This window comes from Pangasianodon hypophthalmus, chromosome 10 (assembly GCF_027358585.1).
Source record: "Pangasianodon hypophthalmus isolate fPanHyp1 chromosome 10, fPanHyp1.pri, whole genome shotgun sequence".
Classification (NCBI taxonomy): domain Eukaryota; kingdom Metazoa; phylum Chordata; class Actinopteri; order Siluriformes; family Pangasiidae; genus Pangasianodon; species Pangasianodon hypophthalmus.
The window spans coordinates 5,744,889-5,772,290 of record NC_069719.1 but is presented as its reverse complement, the minus strand read 5'-3'; the positions used below and the strand labels follow the sequence as shown (position 1 = coordinate 5,772,290).

At 37.0% G+C, this 27,402-nt stretch overlaps 2 protein-coding genes across 5 annotated transcripts in view; both read right to left on the bottom strand.

Annotated features, from left to right (window-relative positions):
* Positions 1–17,845, bottom strand: part of shtn1 (shootin 1) — a 52,595-nt gene extending 34,750 nt beyond the window's left edge. Inside the window, exons 1-4 of one of the 4 annotated variants that reach the window (XM_026944264.3) lie at positions 17,164–17,845; positions 13,943–13,995; positions 12,675–12,735; positions 4,731–4,825 (exon numbers count right to left, since the gene is read on the bottom strand). In XM_026944264.3, the coding sequence (XP_026800065.3) occupies positions 4,731–4,825; positions 12,675–12,735; positions 13,943–13,995; positions 17,164–17,221 (267 nt within the window). In that variant the 5' untranslated portion in view covers positions 17,222–17,845. The remainder of the gene's footprint in view (positions 1–4,730; positions 4,826–12,674; positions 12,736–13,942; positions 13,996–17,163) is intronic. The other 3 variants (XM_053237679.1, XM_053237678.1, XM_034308285.2) reach the window with 3 other exon arrangements.
* Positions 17,846–19,290: 1,445 nt separating this feature from the next.
* The window catches only part of atp6v1ba (ATPase, H+ transporting, lysosomal, V1 subunit B, member a), a 42,129-nt gene continuing 34,017 nt past the window's right edge, over positions 19,291–27,402 (bottom strand). Inside the window, exons 10-14 of the mRNA XM_026944222.3 lie at positions 25,195–25,345; positions 24,291–24,373; positions 23,226–23,330; positions 22,970–23,099; positions 19,291–20,450 (exon numbers count right to left, since the gene is read on the bottom strand). Coding sequence (XP_026800023.1) covers positions 20,299–20,450; positions 22,970–23,099; positions 23,226–23,330; positions 24,291–24,373; positions 25,195–25,345 — 621 coding nt within the window. The 3' untranslated portion in view covers positions 19,291–20,298. The remainder of the gene's footprint in view (positions 20,451–22,969; positions 23,100–23,225; positions 23,331–24,290; positions 24,374–25,194; positions 25,346–27,402) is intronic.

Below are 27,402 nucleotides of genomic sequence, written 5' to 3'. Positions count from 1 at the left end.
CTAGAATACTACAGTATAGTATAGCATAGAGGAGAATAAACTAGAATACTACAGTATAGTATAGCATAGAAGAGGATAAACTAGAATACTACAGTATAGTATAGCATAGAAGAGAATAAACTAGAATACTACAGTATAGTATAGCATAGAGGAGAATAAACTAGAATACTACAGTATAGTATAGCATAGAAGAGAATAAACTAGAATACTACAGTATAGTATAGCATAGAAGAGGATAAACTAGAATACTACAGTATAGTATAGCACAGAGGAGGATAAACTAGAATACTACAGTGTAGTATAGCATAGAGGAGAATAAACTAGAATACTACAGTGTAGTATAGCATAGAAGAGAATAAACTAGAATACTACAGTATAGTATAGCATAGAAGAGGATAAACTAGAATACTACAGTGTAGTATAGCATAGAAGAGAATAAACTAGAATACTACAGTATAGTATAGCATAGAGGAGAATAAACTAGAATACTACAGTGTAGTATAGCATAGAGGAGAATAAACTAGAATACTACAGTGTAGTATAGCATAGAAGAGAATAAACTAGAATACTACAGTATAGTATAGCATAGAGGAGAATAAACTAGAATACTACAGTATAGTATAGCATAGAAGAGAATAAACTAGAATACTACAGTATAGTATAGCATAGAAGAGAATAAACTAGAATACTACAGTGTAGTATAGCATAGAAGAGGATAAACTAGAATACTACAGTATAGTATAGCATAGAAGAGAATAAACTAGAATACTACAGTATAGTATAGCAATAAACTAGAATACTACAGTGTAGTATAGCATAGAAGAGAATAAACTAGAATACTACAGTATAGTATAGCATAGAAGAGGATAAACTAGAATACTACAGTATAGTATAGAAGAGGATAAACTAGAATACTACAGTACAGTATAGCATAGAAGAGAATAAACTAGAATACTACAGTATAGTATAGCATAGAAGAGGATAAACTAGAATACTACAGTATAGTATAGCATAGCATAGAAGAGGATAAACTAGAATACTACAGTATAGTATAGCATAGAGGAGAATAAACTAGAATACTACAGTATAGCATAGAGGAGAATAAACTAGAATACTACAGTATAGTATAGCATAGAAGAGGATAAACTAGAATACTACAGTATAGTATAGCATAGAAGAGAATAAACTAGAACACTACAGTATAGTATAGCATAGAAGAGAATAAACTAGAATACTACAGTATAGTATAGCATAGAGGAGAATAAACTAGAATACTACAGTATAGTATAGCATAGAAGAGGATAAACTAGAATACTACAGTATAGTATAGCATAGAGGAGAATAAACTAGAATACTACAGTATAGTATAGCATAGAAGAGGATAAACTAGAATACTACAGTATAGTATAGCATAGAAGAGGATAAACTAGAATACTACAGTATAGTATAGCATAGAAGAGGATAAACTAGAATACTACAGTACAGTATAGAACAGAATAAACTAGAATACTACAGTATAGTATAGCATAGAAGAGAATAAACTAGAATACTATAGTATAGTATAGCATAGAAGAGGATAAACTAGAATACTATAGTATAGTATAGCATAGAAGAGGATAAACTAGAATACTACAGTATAGTATAGCATAGAGGAGAATAAACTAGAATAGTACAGTACAGTATAGCATAGAGGAGAATAAACTAGAATACTACAGTATAGTATAGCATAGAAGAGGATAAACTAGAATACTACAGTATAGTATAGCATAGAAGAGGATAAACTAGAATACTACAGTATAGTATAGCATAGAAGAGGATAAACTAGAATACTACAGTACAGTATAGAACAGAATAAACTAGAATACTACAGTATAGCATAGAAGAGAATAAACTAGAATACTACAGTATAGTATAGCATAGAAGAGAATAAACTAGAATACTACAGTATAGAATATCATAGAAGAGGATAAACTAGAATACTACAGTATAGCATAGAGGAGAATAAACTAGAATACTGCAGTATAGTATAGCATAGAGGAGAATAAACTAGAATACTACAGTATAGTATAGCATAGAGGAGAATAAACTAGAATACTATAGTATAGTATAGCATAGAAGAGGATAAACTAGAATACTACAGTATAGTATAGCATAGAGGAGAATAAACTAGAATACTATAGTATAGTATAGCATAGAAGAGGATAAACTAGAATACTACAGTATAGTATAGCATAGAAGAGAATAAACTAGAATACTACAGTATAGCATAGAAGAGAATAAACTAGAATACTACAGTATAGTATAGCATAGAAGAGGATAAACTAGAATACTACAGTATAGTATAGCATAGAAGAGAATAAACTAGAATACTACAGTATAGTATAGCATAGAAGAGGATAAACTAGAATACTACAGTATAGTATAGCATAGAAGAGGATAAACTAGAATACTACAGTATAGCATAGAAGAGGATAAACTAGAATACTACAGTATAGTATAGCATAGAAGAGAATAAACTAGAATACTACAGTATAGTATAGCATAGAAGAGAATAAACTAGAATACTACAGTATAGTATAGCATAGAAGAGGATAAACTAGAATACTACAGTATAGTATAGCATAGAAGAGAATAAACTAGAATACTACAGTATAGTATAGCATAGAAGAGGATAAACTAGAATACTACAGTATAGTATAGCATAGAAGAGAATAAACTAGAATACTACAGTATAGTATAGCATAGAAGAGGATAAACTAGAATACTACAGTATAGTATAGAGGAGAATAAACTAGAATACTACAGTATAGTATAGCATAGAGGAGAATAAACTAGAATACTACAGTATAGTATAGAGGAGAATAAACTAGAATACTACAGTATAGTATAGCATAGAGGAGAATAAACTAGAATACTACAGTGTAGTATAGCATAGAAGAGAATAAACTAGAATACTACAGTATAGTATAGTATAGCATAGAAGAGGATAAACTAGAATACTACAGTATAGTATAGCATAGAGGAGAATAAACTAGAATACTACAGTATAGTATAGAGGAGAATAAACTAGAATACTACAGTGTAGTATAGCATAGAAGAGGATAAACTAGAATACTACAGTATAGTATAGCATAGAAGAGAATAAACTAGAATACTACAGTATAGTATAGCATAGAGGAGAATAAACTAGAATACTACAGTGTAGTATAGCATAGAAGAGAATAAACTAGAATACTACAGTATAGTATAGTATAGAGGAGAATAAACTAGAATACTACAGTATAGTATAGCATAGACGAGAATAAACTAGAATACTACAGTATAGTATAGCATAGAAGAGGATAAACTAGAATACTACAGTATAGTATAGAGGAGAATAAACTAGAATAGTACAGTATAGTATAGCATAGACGAGAATAAACTAGAATACTACAGTATAGTATAGGATAGAAGAGGATAAATTAGAATACTACAGTATAGTATAGCATAGACGAGAATAAACTAGAATACTACAGTATAGTATAGCATAGAGGAGGATAAACTAGAATACTACAGTATAGTATAGCATAGACGAGAATAAACTAGAATACTACAGTATAGTATAGCATAGAGGAGGATAAACTAGAATACTACAGTATAGTATAGCATAGAAGAGAATAAACTAGAATACTACAGTATAGTATAGCATAGAAGAGGATAAACTAGAATACTACAGTATAGTATAGCATAGAAGAGAATAAACTAGAATACTACAGTATAGTATAGCATAGAAGAGGATAAACTAGAATACTACAGTATAGTATAGCATAGAGGAGAATAAACTAGAATACTACAGTATAGTATAGCATAGAGGAGGATAAACTAGAATACTACAGTATAGTATAGCATAGAGGAGAATAAACTAGAATACTACAGTATAGTATAGCATAGAATATGATAAACTAGAATACTACAGTATAGTATAGCATAGAGGAGAATAAACTAGAATACTACAGTATAGTATAGAGGAGAATAAACTAGAATACTACAGTTTAGTATAGAGGAGAATAAACTAGAATACTACAGTGTAGTATAGCATAGAAGAGAATAAACTAGAATACTACAGTATAGTATAGCATAGAGGAGAATAAACTAGAATACTACAGTATAGTATAGCATAGAAGAGAATAAACTAGAATACTACAGTATAGTATAGCATAGAAGAGGATAAACTAGAATACTACAGTATAGTATAGCATAGAAGAGGATAAACTAGAATACTACAGTATAGTATAGCATAGAAGAGAATAAACTAGAATACTACAGTATAGTATAGCATAGAAGAGGATAAACTAGAATACTACAGTATAGTATAGCATAGAAGAGAATAAACTAGAATACTACAGTATAGTATAGCATAGAAGAGGATAAACTAGAATACTACAGTATAGTATAGTATAGCATAGAAGAGGATAAACTAGACTACTACAGTATAGTATAGTATAGCATAGAAGAGGATAAACTAGAATACTACAGTATAGTATAGCATAGAAGAGAATAAACTAGAATACTACAGTGTAGTATAGCATAGAAAAGGATAAACTAGAATACTACAGTATAGTATAGCATAGAAGAGGATAAACTAGAATACTACAGTATAGTATAGCATAGAAGAGGATAAACTAGAATACTACAGTATAGTATAGAAGAATATTGAATATAGAACAGAATATTGCTTAATTGCTTAAAACCTTAGTTGCCAGCGCCTCCACTGTCTGCCTGCAGGTCTTTTCAACCTCCAGGTTCTCCTGCATACTGTTGACCTCCTGCAGCACCATATGTGACACTGGAGACACACAGACACACATTTTAGCATTTAATATCAAACAAATGTTTTTGCTTTTATGGCTACATATTTTTCCAGTTGTCAGTTCTATACTACAACAAAGCAGCAGAAGGAAAGCCAAGATGGCATCCTCAGGACTTTCCCTTTATTTAAAACACACCGTGAGTTTAATCTCACAGCGGTGTTTAACTGTATTTAATGTAAACCTGATTCTAACTGTACGCCTCTGTAATTAAGTGTGTATGGTTACGCTGATTAAACTCATCCTCAGTGATCAATAAAGACTATTCCTCTGCTTGTCTGGTGATCTACTTACACACCAACTACAGCCTGACCGATATACTGGTTGAACTGATATTCTGAGGATTTGTTTGCATTGGTGGAAATGATAAACAGTAAAGCACTGATCAGATAACAACTACGTAGGGCCTACTATGAATGTGATGGATGCTAATTTGATTAGCCATCAAACATACTGTAGGTACCAGAGCGTGACCTAATCACTCATACAAAGTAATGTTTTTGTATGTGTGTGAACTAGTGTCAGGGCTTCACGGTCAGTCAGGGTGTATGATGGGACAGTTACAGTTGACTGTTTCAAAAAATTAGGATTAAAATGCATTTCCAACTATTGCTGTTTATCCATTCATTCTTTTACCTGTGTGTGTATATATATATATGTGTATATATGTGTACACACACACACACACACACACACACACACACATACACACACACACACACACACACACACACACACACATACACACACACACACATACACACATACACACATACACGTTATATTGCTACCTCTGCTGCCACTCCTTGCATGTTCCTCACTTGTATCATACACAAAGGCTATCAAGGGAACAGAAGAACATGGCATTGCAGACCAGAACTACACCAAACAATGATCTATTTTTGCAGCATTATTGAGACTTTTTATTTCTTCATAACGACTCATAATGACAATGTGAAACATTGAATGGAAGGTCATTCTTGAAAAATAAAACAATTAGGGGGTTTGATTTTAGTTTTTGTTATATATGCTCAAGGATGTACAAAAAGATTTTTGTACAAACATTTCGTAATACATTTTGCCTTTAATTTTCACCACCGGCTTGTGTGTTTTTTAAGTGGTTGATTAATAAATACTGTGATACAGTGAATCCATGCTATTTTCAGACTAGGTTATTATACTGTGAAAACTTCAAACCGTAACACCCCTTGTGTGAACACAGTTCATTTGTGTCCTCATAGACAACTGTGGCTTCCTCATGATTCGACCTTGCGATTACGTGATAAAGACAAAACCGTAGACACATGATGTTAAACTGGAGGCTAGAATGTCTCATCTCTTTCTTGTTAGCTACATGGCAAAGCTCCAGTGCAACCTTGGACTCTAAGGATGTCTTGGCTGCCTGACTATGTTGGGGTTAGAATAAATTTACACCATTGGTGTTTTTTTTAAGTTAACGTGAGAATCATATACACTTTATTTTCAACTTCAACCACAGGAACCTTAAGTCATACAAATGGTGGAATCTGTGTGTGTGTTAGTTATATTCCCCAGCTTTCTATGCCACCCTGACTGTCTGAATTATGATCAGCATGCACTCAGAACAGACCCAAATCACACAGTGCTGAAATTAAAGCTGGCTTTTTTCTGCATTCATTCGACATGTGCCAGTAGCTCTGGCATTAAAAACCATCCGGTTTGACTGATGAGTTGTTTTAATTGAACTATTTTCTGAAGGAGGCATGAGGCGGAGCATGACTCGTAATGCCCGCGGCTCTGCCATGATTCGTGTCAGTAATCACGCAGCGACACCGGCTGCAGCCCAGATCGCTGTCACTTAACTAATTACACATTGTGGCTGAGAGGCGAAAACATGAATTAGTGCTGTGGCGGACAGCGCCTTGCTCCCGATGACACCTAATTAAAAGTTGATGAACGGCGGCTTCCCTCCGTCATCCATTAAACTCTATTGAGCCACCAGTTCTAAGTCCCTCCTGTCCTTCAGACACACACACACACACATTATTGCTCATTATCTTCTATATCTCTTCTACATTTCTCTCTCTCTCTTCCACTGTACTCTCTTTCTCCTTATTAGTGCAAACTCTGACATGGTAATGTGTGTGTGTGGTGCTGTGTGCACTTACAACACTTTATTACACATCTACTGCAGCTTGCAAAGCCTTCATCGGTGTTTCTGACCACAGCACAGCTGTTAGCTGGATATTAGTTGTTGGTGGATTTGTTTTCAATGCAGCAGTTGAATTGAGGTGTTTAAAAACACCAACAACACTGCTGTACATGATACACTTATACCAGCACCACATTACACACAACCATATCAGTGTCACTGCTGTGCTGAGAATGATCCACCACACAAATAATATCTGGTCAATGTTGGCATGACTAGCTATGAGGACACTGAGGTCCTTACTTCAGTAGTTTTGGAAGTTTTTTTTCCCCCCGTGCTTCTGCATTGCATTACCAGTTCTCAAACTGAATATGGAAACAGTGACATCCCAATAACCTGCATATAATGTAGCATATTATGCAGAAGGACCTAGGGTTAAGTTGGTCCAAGATCAACTGAACTGAGATGGACACTTTACTTTTGGCCATAGACTTAATCGCTCATTATATTTAGTGCTCATGAGACGTTACGCTACCAGACCTGGTATGCAACGCACATATTATAGGCATGTGACATAGCTATGATATAAATGTGGGTGTTTATATGGACAATTGGCTGCTACAAAGTACTCATAACGTTGCTACTCATATCAGTTTGCTAACTGCAGTAACATTAGCTCAGAGCATTTTTAATGTATTCTTTTTCACTAATCAGTAAGCAGAAGCAAGAAATAAAACGAGGACAATAGAGAGATAAACCAAAATATTTAACTGTAAAATGAAACAGTCTAACTTAATTCAGAGCAGTTTACGGAAGAGTGAAAGAATAAAATAGCAGAGATTAGAAATTAGCAATCGGTGTAGCACACATTCGGCCCTACTACTTACAGTATTGTTACATATACCCTCCTCTCTCTCTCTCTCTCTCTCTCTCTCTCTCTCTACCTCTCCCGGCATTCTTTGTTTTTCCCTTCCCAGCCTATTGTCTTTTTTCCTCTCTTCCACTCCAACTTTTTAAAAGTTTACATCCTCATCAACATGCCCTAGTTAAATTATTTGAATCTGCTTCGTTATGTTGTCTAATTACTAATTATGGGAACATTTTATTTTGATTTGTTTTAGTTTATATCTTTTAAAAAGGGCTTAAACCGGCAGTTTAAATAAGTTTAAATAAGCAGTTTGTAGTGAGCAGTGAAGACTCAGTGGGAATCAGGAAAAAAGAACCATGCTCTTGTTCTCTTTCTCAAAAAGAGAAAATACTAGCCATCCACCACCAATGAATATTATTAACACAATTCAGAAATGGAAGAAATATAAATATAAAAGACACCACCGTAGAATGGAGAAAAAAAATCTACAAAAAGCTAAAGACCTAAAAATGTCCTTAGAGGTAAAGGGAACAACAATTCACATTTAAATAACACTCTGAAATATTATTTGGATCTGTTTCACTATTAAGACTTAAGTAAACATTTTAGATATCTTAATGCTACTCGTGATGAAAAAGGAACATCTGTAGAATGCAACAAACATTCATTAAGGATGCACAAACTTTTTCACTCCGTTGTATCCGTACCCCTCTGTTCTCTATACGCATACATGTACCTCCTGTCTCTTTCTTTATTTCTCTCACTTTACTCTTTATCTCTCAACTCACCACTTTCTCTCTTGCTCTCCCATTTTACTTTCTCACTCTTTTCTTCCAACCTAATCTCTCTCTCTCTCTCTCACCATTCTCACTCACCTACTGTCTCTCTCCCACTTTCCTCTCTCCCACTGTATATATTCCTCATGGTCTCTCTCACCCTTATCTCTTTCCCACCATGCTCTCTTTCGATCTCTTTATCTCCCTACTCACTCTGTCTATATATAGCTCTTTGCCAACCTGCTGTTTCTTTCTCTCACCCACCTCATTTTCATTCTCTCTCCATCTTTTTTCCACCCTATAGTCTCTTTCCCTCACTTTTTTTTTTTACTCTCTCCCTAACTGCTCTATCTTTATATACATCTTTGCTACCCTACTCTCTCTCTCCCATCATTCTCCTATGTCTCTTCTCTTTTCTTCTCTCTCTCTCTCTCTCTCTCTTTTTCTAGCAGTATGCCATATCTCCTGTGTGACAGGTTAATTGTGCCAACTGGTAGGCTTAAACAGCGTTCACTGTGACGGTTCGGGACATCATGCGTTGGAGCTGACAGTCTTAATTGTGAGTTTTGTCCTCCTCATCATCACCACATTTCAAAATCTCTTTTCTTTTCCCCCCATTCCCAATCTCTCCCTCTCCCTGCCATCCCGTGTGGAACAGGCCAGCGATTGGCTGCGTGTTTGGATGCGCGATATAACGCTCCGGGCCTTGATGAAGGGGGCAGATGCCTTTGTGGTCTTATCATTAGAACACAATGGCCGTGTTGTCATCAACCTTGCCATCTCCTATTGAAAAGGCATGATTGTGTGTCGGGTCTCTCTCTCTTTCTCTCTCTCACCCACCCCACTCCACCCCATGCTGAATAGAAGCAATTTTCCAAGAGCTATGAAATCACGTAATGGCTCCCGAAAAACGCCGCGGCTCCGCCATTATTTAAGTGGAAGTCGTACACAATGTGTGTTTTGCGGGCTGAGCAGTACTGAGAAAAAGCATGAGCAAAGGCCACACTATTCAGCCTCACTTTGCCCACATCTAATAATAACCCATTTCATGCATTAAAATGAGAATGCTGTGGGTTCTCTCTCTCTCTCGCTTTCTGTGTTGACACATAGCTGTTGTGCTTTTCGGAAAAAAAAAAAAAACTGCTGCAATTCAATTCACGCGTTTCAATTCCCCCTATTTTGCGTGGAGAGCGAGAGCGTGGCTTTTCCGCATGTGGCGCAGAAAGGTGAAGTGCAGGGATTTAAACTAAAAGAGAAACAAAAGCGTGTGAGCCACGGCCTCTCTTCTACTGCCTGAGAATTATGAGAGAAACTTCTGACACCAGTTAAATGCACTGAAGGTCAGTGAAACTGAACATTTAAAACAATTTTACTGTCATGAAAACTGAGTGCAGATTATAAAAGAAGCCATCTGCGTACACTTCTCTATATTATACCAATGTAGCCTACTAGATTTAATAGGAATAATTCTGCCAAACAGGAAATTTATTTCCTCCCTTATATCCTCCCTTATATCAAATGTAGTCAATCAGGCAAGACATGTTTGTGCGGATTAATGTTGCTAACAAATATGGGAAGCTTTTAGCTACCAGTTTATCACTTTGCAAACTGCATGTCTAAATTATCACATACACACCACCATGGTTCTACAACTGATTGATGGACCACCAGGGCAGTTACCATCGTAGCTTAGTTTCCTTTGTTTGGGGGTAGCCTATAACTGGCCCCCAATACATCATGCTCTTTCTCTGGCCATTCTCATCACACCAAGTGACTCAGGTGCTTCTCCACTCAGTCACAGACCGGGTTTATGAAGGTTATATACATAACCTTCTGTTCCATTTTCTTTCCTTTTGTACCACGTCCCAAGAGCGCACCTCACCAGACAATAAAATATAGCACTCTTAAATCATGCTAATATTATACTTTACTAAGGACGAGAATCACTCATATTGTTAATACTGTTCTTTATTGATATGTAGAATCTCTCACAGTTCTGACCCTATTTTTCCCCCCCATTTTTTTCTTCAGATTTGGTTACCTGCCAATTCCCACCCACTAACTAACTCCCCTGTCATACGAGGGTGATGGCTAACATGTTCCTCCAAGACACATGAAGCCAGCCAACCTCATCTTTTCAAATTGCTGATCATGCTGCATCACAGGGCAGTGTAACACACTCACAGGAAAGCGCTATCTACCCTCTTCCATATACATGAGCTCACTGTCTCATTTATGAGGATAAAACTGATAAAGAAAAATTTTGTTCTCCACTGGATATAAGAATTGTGCCAACACTGTTTTCTACAGAGGGTGAAGATCACTGAAACTCATCACAGAGCATGTGAGCTGCAATGATGCAAAACTCAGTCTGTAAAATCTGGAGAAGGTAAACAGTGAGCTCCATGTCACCACTTCACAACTGTCTGAAAGTGACACTCCTCTCAGTGCTGCCTGGAGGTAGCCATAGTGTGCATGCAATGGCATGTAATGAAAGAAGACTTCTTTTGCCCTGTAAGTAAGCTTGACACTTATGTAATGAGTTAACCCGTCTTTAGACATACAAATTATGCCACAAATGTGTGTATGCTTCAGCTTTAATCCTGCCTTCTGTCCTGATGTACTACACCATATCTGAGCCAGCTGTGTGTGCTTGTCACCCCCCCTGGCTCAATGGCCAGAGACCGCACAGACAATCATCACCTCCCTTCTAACATCCTGCTATGTTATTATTTGTAATTAACTGCACATTAGTTTGACTGCCAATCCCTGCATGAAATTCAAACCTTTTCTGGACCACTCATTTGGCATGTTCTCCCATTCGTTTAACAATCTGTAACAATTTTTGCAACATTTTTCTGAAGCTTTGCTGTATCTCAAAGATGTTTATCCTGTTTGAGTCGAGACCCCCTGTACATCTTAATACCTGGGTGTATGAGCTCCTCTTTTTGACAATTTCTTCCTCTAATTATCTTTGGGAGAGTTTTCTCATCACTTTTGGCTCACTCTTTAAACATCTGGATTTTTAATGTGTGACACATTCGGCCTGTCAGAATAAATGCCACTGTTTGAATCCTATTTCATTGTCCATGCTATTTATATTAAAATAAGCTTTTTTTGGATTAAATGACCCTTGCAACACTTAATACAGAGATATACGGATGTAATTTATGGCATACTTTTAAATATAAAAATATAAAACTATGTGTTTAATAAAAAATGATCTTATATGTAAGCAGTTTCTAATTTCCATTTACTGGAGTCACACTTTTTCTGCAACTGAATCATAAATGGTGTTTTATTATAGAAGATCTGCATTTCTATTACATTATACCTTACGTAGTGAGCACATACAGTGAACATTTAAAATTTTGGCCTAACTTAAAAAAACAAACAAACAATTATATAATTTTTACCTTCTGTGGTTTATGTGATACAAAAGAACTACCGTTGCTTTTCTGTAGCAGTACAAAATTATAGGCTCATTAATATGAAATGCAGTTAAATATCTTTAGTATTTTGGATTAAAAAAGTAATCTGACAGCCCTATTACACATTATGCATTTTTTTCATTGCCTGCATACATATATGCAAACATAACAGACATAATTACACACATCCATATTCTTTTATGCATTAGGATTTTACCTTTACTAAATATAGGCCTATGAGTTAGTGCTGGCTGAAAAGTGTGTGTGCGCGTGTGTGTGTGGCTGAGACATGCCTGAACAACGCCCACAGACGTGCAGAGTCCACAATGTGCCTAGTGTGTTAATAGCTTAATGATAAAGAAAAACAAATGTTTCTAATGCTGTAGCACAAGAGCTTTCACATTCGGTCTGCTGCAGTACTCCTTACTGTTTTATCATTCACTGTGTAATGAAGCCTGTGCAGATGTACAGTCATTCACATTGTCTGTGCGTATGTGTGCGCTCTGCCCCCAGCCAAAGCAATCCTTAAAGTAGGCTTGCTTTAGTAATGGTTTTAGACATGGATTATTTAATCAAGAAATAAACTGAATTAGCATTGTTTAAAAAGGACATGAAGCAAACCTCTCTCAAAATCTTCCAGCTTCTGCAAGGCCTCATCTCTCTCCTGCTTCAGCTGTTTACACTGAAAGAACAGCAGCACAAACACACACACACACAAATGAGTGAATAAGCAGCAATAACTTCATGTGTACAACAACATGTGTACAATCCTTATATTATGGTGTATGATCATAAGTGAAACTAGATCTGCAGTTACAGAAAGACACAAAGGGCATATGAGGTGCTGAAACTACTGTACAAAGCTTCATAGTTTTAAGTGAAATAAACACAGTTCTAAAGCTAATTTTTGTATTTGCAATGCCAACTCTAAAAGGCTTACTCATTCCAAAATGTTATATTTTTTTCAGATATTGGGATAAAAGACAGAAATAATACCTTAAAGCTTATAAAGTTAGATGTTACAAAAGGTTTTGATAGATGTGGGTGGGGTCAGTTTAAACTTTTGAGTCAGAGGAGTGATACAGATGTGGGCAGAGTTAGTTTAGGCTTTAGAGTGAAAGGAGTGATGCACATGTGGGCAGAGTCAATGCAAGCTTTAGTGTGAGAGGAGTAATGCAGAAGTGGGTGGAGTTAGTATAAGCCTTCGTGTGAGAGGAGTAATGCAGAAGTGGGTGGAGTTAGTATAAGCCTTCGTGTGAGAGGAGTAATGCAGAAGTGGGTGGAGTCAGTATAAGCTTTAGTGTGAGGAGTAATGCAGAGGTGGGTGGAGTCAGTATAAGCATTAGATTAAGAGGAGTCATGCAGTTGTGGGCGGAGTCAGTGTAAGTTTTAGTCTGTTATTGCAAGAAATAAATTAAATTAAATAAATTGGAAAATTTAATTCTCTAGCTGGAGAGGTCAAAGCATAGACACAAAGTTGACTGAGTTACAAAGTGTTACAAAGATGGCAGAAAGAGTAATGGGTGAGAAGATCACTAGACCAGACTTTTCTAAAAACAGCTTTATTGTCATGTGAGAGACTGATAAAAGACGTGCTTGGTGAAAAGTCTGCTTCTGTACATCAAACCGACCAACCGAATGTTAAACTGAACAACACACCAACATACTCATATGCAGGCCTTGATGCACTGTAACCTCTGCATTTATTAGAGTAAATATCAACCATTATTAATGCACGCAACCGTAGCTTCATATTGAAACTGGGAAAATGTTCCACATTCATACTTGACTAAATGTTTTTGATCACCCCATAGTGCAGTGTCTACAGCAGAGAGAAAGGATGTGATAATAAGGACTAAGGAATAAGACTGGCAAATAAACACACTCACCTCTTTTTTGGTTTTCTCGTGCTCTTTTCTCAGGCCCTCATAATGCCGGATTGCTGAGGAGAAACAGGGAGTCCAGTAAGCCATCTTACCCAATACTGATCATCTCACACCTTCAGCTCAAAAACACGGGGGCAAATCGGCAGCCTCATAAGTTTTGTGTGTGTCAGGAAATTATTTTTTCATTCTGCGTGTAAGTGGAGAGGGATGATGGGGAAACTCTGACTTCTCTTTTGGGTCTGCATCTTTCTGTCTGGAAAAACGACCGACTAATCTGAGTGTCATCGGGTTACACAGGAACACGGACTGTATGACTGCGTGTCTAATGCTGAACTTCCTTCATTTAACTGTTGTACAGAGTTTCCACACGAACACAGAAATTTTTTTCTAGGGCAAATGTAAATAGAAGTTAATACTGATGAATCAAAATGTATTTTTAAGTAGTCGTTTTTAAAATTTTCATTGTTTCCACAAACAAGCAGTTTTCATTCAGGTGAAGGAAGAAAAGGAAAATCCTCCTGGGTGAATCTCCCTCAGGCTGAGAAGATGCAGAGACTGTGGGAAAACTTAATCAGAAATACTGTTAATAATTTAAAATATAAAACTTATTATAATAAGTTAATATAATACTTAATAATGCTAATAATACTAAATATAAAATTATTTGGGCATTCCATATGCTATTTCATGCTATTTTTTTAACACTTTTTTTTTTTTAAGTGCTTTATCCTGGTCAGGGTTTGTGGTGGATCCGGGGCCTATCCCGGGAACTCTGGGCATGGGGTGGGAATACACCCTAGACAGGACGCCAGTCCATCACAGGACACCATTCACACCTAGGGGCAATTTAGAGTAACCAGTCTACCTATCAGCAAGTTTTTGGTGGGTCGGAGGAAAACAGAACCCAGAGGAAACCCACAGAGACATGCGGAGAACATGGGAAGCTCCACATGGACAGTAACCGGAGGTCAGGATCGAACCCAGGACCCTGAAGCAGTGAGGCATATTTTCATACCTTTGAGCAATATTTTTGTGTAAAACATCTCAAAAGTATTACATGGGATGTTAAAAGTGTATTTAGAGCATTACTAATTTTTGCAGAAAAAGTCAGATTGAAATATAATTCTAAGATCTTAAATTTAACCCTACATACAGTGAAGAAGCCATAGTTCCACAGCTCCGGTAGTGCACTTTCTATACGAATAGAGAGCCATTAGAGACATTTACTTCATCGGAATTCACTCTCTGTTCACTATACAGTGCACTAGTTAGGGGGGTTTTGCCATTTTATATTCCTGTCTGAAAGCACAGAGCCCTCCTGAAACCCCACAATGCATTGCAGCAGGTCCAAACAATGTCCGAACAATGTAGCCTAAGGCAGAGGTTTTTGATCTTATCTCCAAAAGATTAGTGTAGGTGCAGGTTGCTATTCCAGACAAACAGGAGCCACACTTAAGTCATTTGAAGACTCAGATTAATTGATTAAACATGTGAAATTGGGTGTAGAGCCGGCTTGGCTGGAATGAAAACCTACACTTCTGGATAAAACTGAAGACCTTAGGTGATGGAGAATACCCACAATGCACCACAAGTTTATTAAATTATAGATCAGCACTTATGTAGACTGGCGTCCCATCCAGGGTGTATTCCTGCTTCACATCCAGTGTTTTTGGGATGTCCAGGATAAAGTAGTTAAATAAGAACGAATGAATGAATGAATGAATGAATGAATGAATATATTAAACTACACACTCTCCTTGTCACTGTTGTGGTACCCTTATCTGTTGTATGTTTAATATGCTTCTATCACCTGGATATGTGGATAACTTAAAAAAAGGTCTGCCTTAAAAAAAGATTTATTTACATAATTAGACTGTAAGATTCTACGGTACACTATATGCAACTTTCTAGGTAAAAGACACACATTAAAGGGTGTATTACCCCAGAGACAAAGAATGGTACAGTTTAGTACGTTTTTTTTTTTTTTTCCCCCCCTGAGAGTGCAACTGGTTTGTGTTTTGCAGGTTATACAGTGGGGTCCAAAAGTCTGAAACCACACTGAAAATCTGGGATTTATTTCCATTTAAAATTGTAAATAAACAGAAGGTTTTAGAATTATGAAATATTTAAAAAGAAAGCAAACATTCAATATCTTGAAAATTTAATATTCAAGATTCTGCACTATTTCTAGGTTTAAATGTGATACTGACCATATTAACTGCTTTCTACAAAAGGTCAGATTTTCCTCATGTCTAATCTCTTTTATTGAAGCATGTGTTCAGATGACACTCCCTTGGATTTGATCTAAAATGGATCATAAGTTTGATCCTAAGAAACTCTGAAATTCATGTAAATATTTCACAGATTCTTCTAGGTTGTGGTCAATAATATAGTTCGCAATATAAAATGCTGCAGAAAATTAGAAAAGAATGCAAAATTGAAGCATTTTCACTAGTGCTCTCAGACTTTTGAACCATTTAGGGATATGTAACATCATTATAATGAACTTTATAGTGCATATTTGCCCAATGTGCTTACTATTTGAACAGTTTGACTATTTTCATGAAATACATCTGTGCTTTGAATTTTCTTAACTGTTTAAAAAAAAAAAAAAAAAAAAAGATTAAGAACTCCTGGAAAAGTAGTCCATTTCCATAGGGTACAGGTTCCCAGTCCTGGTCTTGGAGAACCCCATGTCCTGCAGACCTGCTTCAACTATTAAGCTCTTAGTTGAAGTGTGTGTGTGTGTGTGTGTGTGTGTGTGTGTGTGTGTGTATATAAAACAGTGGGTTCTCCAGGATTAGGGCTGGGAAACTTTAGGTACAAAGTGCAGCCCATGCTCCCGCGCGAGCTGCATACTTCCGTATTAAGTAGTATTAAAACAACAACAACAACAACAACACACTATAAACATAAAGCGTACTGATTTGCCATACTCTTTAATACACGGTTTAACCCAAAAGTACCAAAAGAAATGAACTTACCCTAATACTTTAAAAGTCAGTATTTGTTAGTATTCGTGGTTATTTATTTATTTTCTAACTAAAAAATCTTTATAAGCTGAAAAACACATAAAAATGATAAGTATCATTCACAGCCAATTTCCAGATGCAGGTGAACTAACTAGCAAACTTAGCTAACAAACTTTTTTTTTTTGCCTCAAAGATAGTTAAAGTAAAACTCAAGCACAGTAAGAAAGACAGAAAACGTAAGAATCAGCTCACCTTGGTCTGAAAGTTCGGATATAGTCCTCATTTGGGTTTCTTCTTCAGTCGCCGCCATTGAAGCAAAAGTACAGATGTTTTTTTTCCCTTTTTCACCTGAGTTTAGCCAGGACACTCGCGCGCGAGAACCCGGAAGTGACCTGTAACGCACCTGATAGTGGCGGAATTACAAAGAGCTGATGACTGAACATGCAGTGAACTCCACAGGATACAGTACACTGGATTTAAGCCCTGGGTCCTCCAAAAGTAGACAGATATTTAGGATAGTTAAGAACTTCAGCTAGTTAAGAACTTAAAATGATATCAAATCAAAGTAGTCTATTAACCATATTTCACTAATCTCTAGTGTATATAAATCCTGGTAAATACTCTGGGCTGCATGTAAGCCATTATTTATTTATCTTGTACACTATAGGACCAAAGTTTTGTGGACACCTGACCATCACACTCGTATGTGCTTGCTTGTTGAATGTCTCACTCCAGATTTAGTTCCTCTTTGCTGTTATAATAAGCTCCACTCTTCTGGGAAGGCTTTCCACTGTGGCTGTGGGGATTTGTGTTCATTCAGCTACAAGAGCATTAGTGAGGTCAGGTACTGATGTTGGGTGAGGAGGTCTGGGGTTCAGTCAGTGTTCCAGTTCATCCCAAAGGTGTTCAGTGGGGTTGAGGTCAGGGCTCTGTGCAGGACACTCGAGTTCTTCCACTCCACCCTTATCACACCATGTCGTCATGGAGCTGGCTTTGTGCACAGGGGCATTGTCATGCTGGAACAGGTTTGGGCCTCTGAGCTCCAGTGAAGGGAAATTGTAATGCTACAGCGTATAAAGACATTCTAAGCAATTTTGTGCTTCAAACTTTGCAGCAACAGTTTGGGGAAGAACCACATATGGGTGTGATGGTTAGGTGTCCACCTAAACTTAATTCTGAACTCAGATTTAAATTCAAACCTTCTGAGGTGGTTTAAATTTCAGAAATGGCAGCATGTATTAAGTAGTCCTTACTTAATCAGAGGCTTCTGTAAGAATTAAAAATAAAACTAGAGATCAATGAAGCCTTTATCTAAATTTAGCTCTTTATTTATTTCAAATTATTTTAAATATTTTAAATTTAGCTCTTTAGCTCTATACTAAGCCTGATCTGTTCCTCAGTGGTGCGACCCATCCTAAATCTCAAATTAGAAGATAAACATTGTATGAGTTTGAGCATGTTGGTAGCCCGTGTCAATTTTGGGGTGAAAATAAATTTTTACTATTACCTCTGATGAGGGGTAAAAACATGTTATTTGGTATACAAATACCAGAAGAACCTTTGATTTTGAAATTGGGTAAGCTTGGTAAATTTTAACATTTTGTGCACTATATGATGGGTGAAAAAAGTAAAAATACAAGTTTTCAATAATTTAACATTTATTACCCAAAACATGTAAACAACGTTAGAACAATACCATGAGGAAGTGTCAGTTTAGAAACTTCCAGCTCAGTGATCTTAAACCACAAGAATCAAGTCTTGCTTGACATCAATAAATTAATGAATAAAAATATCCAATATAATAAAATGTTCTTCAAAACTCACTTAAAAGGCAAACAATAGGTCATAAAGTTTTAATTTCATTAAAGATATTCCTTTGAAAACAAAAATTTGAGAATATTTATTATAGGTTTAGGTATTTATTATTTATTATAGGTAATGATTTACCAAGCAAGACATAATGGAATTTTAAAACTTAAAGTGATTTGAGTTTCTCATGTCAAAATACATGTTTTTAGGACCCCTCATATTGTATATGTGCACTTTTACAAAACTAACACAAGTTGGGCTACCAGTTCACCAGCATCATACACACAGATAAATGCAAAAGTTTGTCGTCCATGGCTTCCATGAAACAATCCAAAACATGAGAGAAAATCAGCAGAATAATCTGTCTGATCTCCAGAGCTGATTTGAAGAAAGCAGTTTATGACTTCTGTCTGTTACATCAGTTATTTTGAGAATATGAATGTCACATTTTGAAAAAGAGATGAACAGATATCCAATTTTTTCTGAAATTAATATCTTAATATAATATCTTATCTTAATATATCTTAATAACTTGTGATTTAGAGACACTAAACACAAAGAGCCATGGTGTCAGGAGAATAATATAATTTAATTAATTTTAAATCAACACAGAAATAGAACATATGCATACAATTGAAATCTGAGTTTTACACACAAGGGGAATGTTCACATGATTTGTAGAATGCATTGCAGCACATAATCCGAAATGCAAAATGTAAACATAATTTATGTTTTGCTAACAAAAATGGCTTTCGAGCTAAAGGAAAGGGGAAGGAATAAGCTGTAAGGGTGGTTCTCAGTCTCAGACGTTTTTATACATTCGACTGATTTCATGAGTTGTTCCAAAGCAGGCAAAACACAAGATTCATCCAGTAAAGGGACTGCAACTGAGAACCACCAGCTTTAACACTCAATGATCAAGTTCAACTGCAAACACATCACATTGCACTGCTTTATAACTAACGCTGTACACTGCATTCGCTTGTCTGTGTAAAGTCTGGAGATGAAATAAATAAATGCAGCTTCCTCAGCCGCATTTTTATTGCTGTTCTAACAAATATGGATCGAATACAGGAATGTTAATAAACACACATTTTAAAAGGGATGAAATCAAACATCAGTGTAAGGGAGTCACTGAACCCACTTGTTCCCTTTCAGCTCAGGACATTTTTCTTCAGGTTGGAGGAAAAACTTAACACAGAATGAAATTAAGGTCCAGCATTTGTATTACCTGATTTAAAGGGCTGCTTACATCTTAGGGAAACAAAAAAATAATAAAAACACAAACATGTACTACAGTAGACTGATCAGTTACACACAAAACCACACACACGCACAAACAGCACTGAGCTGAGAGCACTGAGTAACACTTTACACACAGGGCCACATGAAGAGCATGTTGATTTAGTCTTGAGCATGTCTTAATGAGTTCAATACAGAAATGGAGTATACTGGTATGTTCTATTACAGTGCAGTATCAGGCCCCTAGGTTTAAAGCATTACTGTACTCTGAACTCAGGGTGGAAGTACACACAGATGCTGGAGGTAAAAAGGTCACATGACCTTTGTCCTTCAGGGTTAGGAGGTGCCGTGACGTGCAGCGGACTCTCTTGGGTAAAACTCGGCCAGTGTGCTCTGTGGGATTCGCTTCAGCATCTCTTTGGGGAAAATACGCAGCAGCTGCCAGCCGATATCCAGAGTCTCAAACACTGTGCGGTTGTCATAAGGGCCTGGAGGGAGACAGACACAGATAGAGGACTGCATTAATGTTTATCACCTTCACAAGTTAACGTTTCTGCTCCTTCCTAAACCAGAGTTTGGCTGCTCAGAATAGACTCTGGTAAAATGATTCACATGAAGTTGCATGAAGAAGGACAATGGCTCAAGGACAACCAATCATTTCTAATTTAATATTTTTGATGTTGGATGTACTATTTGACCAAGAGGGACAAGCATACGATGTCAGCATAGTTACTCAAAAATGAATATATAAATTATATACAGTTATATTACAGTTATATCACTGTGACAGACACAGTGGCCACACCCCCTCACTGTGACAAGCACAGTGGCCACACCCCCTTCGCTAGAACTGATAGGCACAGAGGCCACTCCTCCTTCACAGTCACAACACAATGACTCCTACACTGGGACTGCCAGGCACACAGAAGCATTGAGGGAGAGAAAAAGGGCAAGGCCAAAGGAAACTCACTTAATAATGTTTGTAAATAACAGTACATTAGTAATAAGAAGTGTATTTGTTATTGATTCAGTTGTAACTGCAACCCATTTTCTGCCTGATTTTGCCATATTGAATGGGTACATCTCTGTATTGTAAATATTGAGACTGGCAGATCTTTATGAACCTAAAAAAAGTAACGTGTCACCCATTAAGGACAGAAATTCTTCAAAACCCTCAGTCTCTGTCCATAGCTTTTTCATGGAACCTAAATAATTTCTATTACCTGAAGCAATACAGTGACTGAGAGGCTTCACAAAGGCTGCTGGGTAATTTCTACCAACAATTCAGCCAGGATCAATATAAACTGTCCTCCTCGGCGAGGAGGCAAAAGTGGAGCTGGCGAGTGAAAAGGCTCTGGCTGTACAGAGTAATACAGCAGTGCAGGAAAGCACACGGTATTATTTAGTGCTCTAGACTGGGTTGACCTAAATAATGGTGTAAATATGTATTGAACCCTAACCTTAACTTAAACCTGACCACACAGACACACTGCCTGGATTTACATGCAGGGGCCTGTTAAGGTTCAGTTTCTGCAGCATGTCCCTTTTCACACATTGTACCAATTCAGCATTTTAAATTGTTGCATGGCGGCAGAAGAAAAAGCTCTTGGACTGGCTGTTTAGCCGAACCAATCAGTGCAGGAGAAGAAAAATGGAGCAACACAACCAGATGGGATTCTCAAAAGCATGCACACGTACACAGAGTATTTCATTTCTCAATTTTTGCTCATCTGCTGTTTTTACAACAAAACAGTTGAGCAGAGAATTTTAACCAGATCCACAATGGCATGAAAATGGTATATATGCTAATTTGTTTGGCTACATTCTATCTCACTAAACAGTATACTATACTACTATACTAGTCTCAATAACACTAAACTGCTACTGGTAGGCCATATACTATTCGACATACTATTTAACTACAGTAGTTTAACTTTAGGCATTTTTCCACCATACTGGCACTTCCAGTTTTCTTCGATTTTTCTTTTTCTTTTTTACGAACACAGACCACTACAACCTCCTGGTCTGGATAGGTATTTCTTTTCACACAGGCGCACAACATATGCATGTGGGCCAACATCTGCAGCTGTAGTCTTTGCAGTATGTTTAACCGCAATGGGCGTCAATGGCAGGCTAGTTCTTAGATGTCAACTTACATTTACATTAACTTATTTGGCAGTTTTATCCAAAGTTTTATCCAAAGTGGCTTACAAATGAAAAAGAATAGAATGCATGTAGTTAAGGGTCTTGCAGGGTCCTGCGTCAAGGGCCCAACAGTGGAATAAGAAGTTAAATTAGTGTTCTCATGGTGGGGTTTGGGGACCCCCAGGGGTCCATTAAGCAAAGCCAACGGGTAAGTGATTTTTTTTTTTCTTACAGTGGTGGAAATCATAATCCACTGATATCCAAGTTATTATATTTATTATTGAGAGCTTATAGCTATTAGCTGGATTGGCTGGTCACTTGAATTGAATGGGTGACCTCAATCACATTAAAAAAATCAAACATTAAAAAAGTCAACCAGGACCTGATATGTCAGTGCTAATGACAGGAATAAAGAGCTTTATGGCTTTTTCATAGAATAAACCTGTACTGAGTAAATTGATTTAATTTTATAGTTAAAGGCATTCTGGCTGCAATAGGTTTGTGTTAAATGAGAAAGCATCTGATTTAACCTGATTCAGGTTTGATCTGATTCAAGCTGTCACCTCAGTTCACAGTCCAAACGCCCCTCCAGAGAAGCTCATTTGTGGCAGAAATATAACACTGAGTTGGTCCTGTAGTGGTCCTTTTCCATTAATGAATGAGTAGAGCAGGGCTGACTAATTGTACACACCAGAATATACTATAAGGATACAAGATGTATGTTGGTGTTTACATTGTTACGTCCATCTGATCTCTTAAAACTTCTCCCATTTACAGTAGCTGGTCTATACTGTATGTTTTTGGAACTGTCTTTAATTCTCCCTTTTTGATTTGGAGTTAGAGGGAGTGTGTATTTTTATACCCTGAGAGATGAAGTTCCTCTCGAACTTCTGCAGGAACTCCAAATAGAGCAGATCATCAGAGGTCAAAGCTTCTTCTCCTACCACAGCCTTCATCGCCTGCACGTCCTTACCAATAGCATAGCACGCATACTGAGAGGGAGAAAAGAAAGGGACCAGAGATCACATCTCAGCACAGGTCATCTATTGTGTATTGTGTATCATCACTCAAAGGGAGAAGGAGAAAAAAAACAAACAAAAAAAAAACAACTAGATTACCAGTTGGTTAGAGACGTCTGAGTGGTCTTTGCGGGTCATGCCCTCCCCGATGGCAGACTTCATCAGACGCGACAAGGACGGCAGGACGTTGATTGGAGGATATACCTTTAAAAGTCAAACATAGGAGTGTTTATGAGAAAAAATTAGAAGGTCTGTGATGAAGTCATAAGTCGGTACAGTTTCATTGCTCAATACTTGTCCATGTGTTGCACTCTTTTGTTGGTACTGCGCAATACATGTGATACCACAGTGCTGCTGAATTCTTGATTGATTGGTCAGAAGATGTTGATTAATTTTATATAACAGCAGTACTGACAGCAGTAATTCAAATTACAGGCTGATATTAATGCAATTGTTATCGTTTCTATAGCACAACTTCCACATGGACTTGTATGGGGGCTGCTCCACACAAACGCACACAAATTTTCCACTGTCAGTGTAACAGTCAGAGGTAAAGGAAAGTCTTTAGGACAGAGGGCTTTGTGGTTCCTCTGTAACATGCTATTTTTTTTTTTGTCTTATTAACTTCCAGAGGGAGAAAAAAAAAAAGAAAAAAAAAAAGAGTCTGGTGAGGGGAACAACAGTTTATAGCTGCTATAACATAATTGATAACAGGAACTTGTTTCATAGATGTTCCACAACAATAGGTGTAATATGTAATACAAATGATTTTAAAAAGTATGACATCATTATTTACTATACAAAAAATGGTAATCCTTGGCACATTGTTGTGGTATAACTTTAGCAATATCTTGTTGATTATTTTCTTATTACATAACTTATTATTATATAACTTATATTTCTTATCTTATTTCTCCCAAGAGTGTTACGCCTTACTTTTTTATTACTTTTTATACACATAAATATATAAGTAAGGAATAAAGGAAGCAACGAAGTAATAATGGAAGGAAGAAAGAAAGGAAATAAGAAAGAAGTAGGACCCAGTCACACTTCCTTAGTGCTGTCCACTTGTGATCAGATCATCTGAGACAGATGTGAACACTGGGTATGAATATGAATTTATGAGTAAGTATGCTGCCTGTGTATTCCCATGAAGAATCTCACCTGTCTGTTGTGCAGCTGCCGGTCCACATAGACCTGACCCTCCGTGATGTAACCAGTCAGATCAGGGATGGGATGAGTGATATCTAGAAATGGGCAGACAGTAATAAGCTGATAAGATAAAAAGCAAAGACAATAGCTCTGACTGAAATAGCATACACGTTCTGGGACAACTGCGCTGCTTTGGGGCACATGGTGGCATGCCATACAACCGTTTTCACCACATATTGATTCAGAGCAGGCGAGATGCAACGTTTACAAACCATAATAACCATTTTAGCAGTCTACGCTAAAAGGCTGTGATTTTTTTTTTTGTGGTATGACAGGGGTATATAATAGGGACAGAGAGGTTTTCTAATATGGCTATAATGGGGGACGCCCATTCAGAAACGCATGCTGATCTTTTACAAGGATGTTTCTATAGTAACCGAAGAAATGGAGAATGCTCATCTCTCTCTTTTTGTGAGTGGAGAATCGATAGAGAAGCATCACCTCGCTCACAAACTGCTCTGTTGGTAGCACGTGAGGCTTCGGCAATACCTGTGGTGAAGCTAAAGTTGAAGGCCGGGGGTAATTTTGCCTTTATTGCAGCACGTTTGATTACTGATTGGCCAGTTGAATGTGCTGTTGAGTGTGTGTGGATGTGTGTGTTTGTGTGTGTGTGGTGCTGTCATTAGAAATGGTGATGATTGCACACGGGGTGTTGGCAGTCTAGAAGTGTGTGGTTCAGTCATTACGCCTCTTGAATGTTGGTGTGTGTGTACAATTCATCAATGGGCATAGCGAAATATGGCACACTTTAGGCATGTTGTGTGTGTGCGTGTGCGTGTATATACACCATCATAGGGAATGGTCAGGGTGAGGATAGAGAAAGAAAGGGTGTGTGTTTGTGTTGTTGAGTGTGTACCGTCATTAGGCATGGTGAGGATGGGGATCTGTGTGATTGATCCATTTCTGCCTTCCACTCTGCCGGCTCGCTCGTAGATTGTAGCCAGATCGGTGTACATGTAACCAGGGAAACCACGCCGGCCTGGCACCTCCTCACGAGCAGCAGACACCTACACACGATTGTGAATTGTAAGTATTAATTATGAGGACTAATTGTGTAAACACGATCACTTACACATAATAAGCATGTTTAAATTTATGCTTATACACACAGACACATTAAAATTAATGTACATGCTACATAAACATTTAGGTAGAGTACATTAAATATACTGAGGTTCTCAGCCAGTGGGTTGGGTGAGAGGGGGCGGTTGTTCACTCTTTAATGTTAAATGAATCTATCATGGGGTGCTAGAAAATATGTTTGCGTTTCAGTGAAAGGACTACTGAATACACATTCCTGATGATTTTATACACAAGTGAAAGCGTAACCTTCAGCTACTTTGTGATGGTGTGAACGTCTGCGAGGTCAGCCATCAATAGAGCCTGTACTTCACTGTAACCACTTAAATAGCTCCTGTGACATTAACATTTAACTTATTTTCCTATTCAATATACTTAAATAATACACCATGATTAGCCTTTATGAATGGTCTGGCTCCCTTTGAAAAACTTGCACTAAATGAACACCCCTAAAACAGTGCTACTTCAAGTAACCAATGATCTTACTTTACAGCAAGTTCTTGAAGACCTGAGTGCAGCCTTCAAATTCATTAGATATTACAAGGTTTTTTTTTTTTAATCTTATTTTTCAAAAATACACCTGAGCAGCTCACAGCACACAGTGCTCTACAGGGTTCAATCTGTGGGCCGGCTGTATTTTCTATTGCTGGTTTACATTTTGTCTGTATTTATATATCAAATATTTCCACAGAAGTGATGACCAGGCTCACTTCATTATTAATCCAAATTATGATAGGAATTTCCTTATATATATTAACCATCAAGAAAAATAATAGTAACTCATTACCTTCGGTGTAAAGATTTTCTTTATGTATAGTCAGATATTATTCATGCTAGCATGACTCAGCAGAAGAGGCAAGATATTATGGGCATTATTAGTGCTTTTCTACCAGTGAGCCAAGCTATAAATATACATGGAGGTAAAAATGGTGCAAACCACAAATTTGTCAAAAACCAGAATGATCTTCTGTTTCAAAAAGTTTATTACTCTTATTACTTGTTACTTGTTTTTACTAAAAATGTCATTTTTCTGACAGATTTAAGCCAGCGATTTTACACTATTTAATCCATTTAAACAGCAACTTAATGTTTCAGACTTATTTCTAAATGTTTTCTTTTCACTATGCAGCTTAGATAATCTTACATTTCTTCCCTGTGATCCAAGTAAAATCTGCCATCTTCTAGTTGGGGCAAATTTTGAAATATGATAAACCCTCCTGCTTTCACGAGTGGAATTATGTGATAGGAAAGACATGCGCTCAGCAGGGTTATTGATATCCCTGGGTTTGTGTTTGTTGCTGAAAACCATCATTTCACAACTCCAGTCAATTTGTGAAAAGTCCTTCATGTCAAAAACAATGTTTTTTCTTTCTGAGGGGTCAAAAGATTGCGGCCTCCGCTGAAGTCTCGACCTTCCACTTTACAAAAGGTTACAGTGCTTTCCGAGTGGTTAAAGACAAAACCAGGCCAGTATGTGTGTACAGTACAGGCTGTATTGATGGGGCTAACATCTTCCAAGGTTACCGTCGTATGCTTGCAGGCGGCTGTGCTTTCACATGCATCTCAACTATTTGGAATGTGTATTGTGAAGTTGGCACAGTGAAATAGGAAAATGTGATGGGCTACAAAAAGATTATAACTGGCTTAGAAGAGAAAGGCAAGCAAGGCCTGCCATGAAGAAAAAGAAGAAAATACATCTATTCAAAACACTCTTTCAGTGAGCATCAAATGATAATTGCGTTAAGGTATTTCCATGAGGCCGAGGAATGTTTTAACCTTTATAGGACGGAAGGAATGTTTTATCCTGTGTGTTCCTTTTTTTCTCTCGTGTGTCTATGTACTAAATTCTGGTTAATAGCTGTTCATGCTTTCCACTTCCACTAGGAAATTACCGCCGTCTGTTTAGACTATGATTGTTCCTCATGAACGCTCGTCATTGTCACGGCTCTTAAGCAGGCTAAGAGGCATGTGCTTTCGTGGCTAA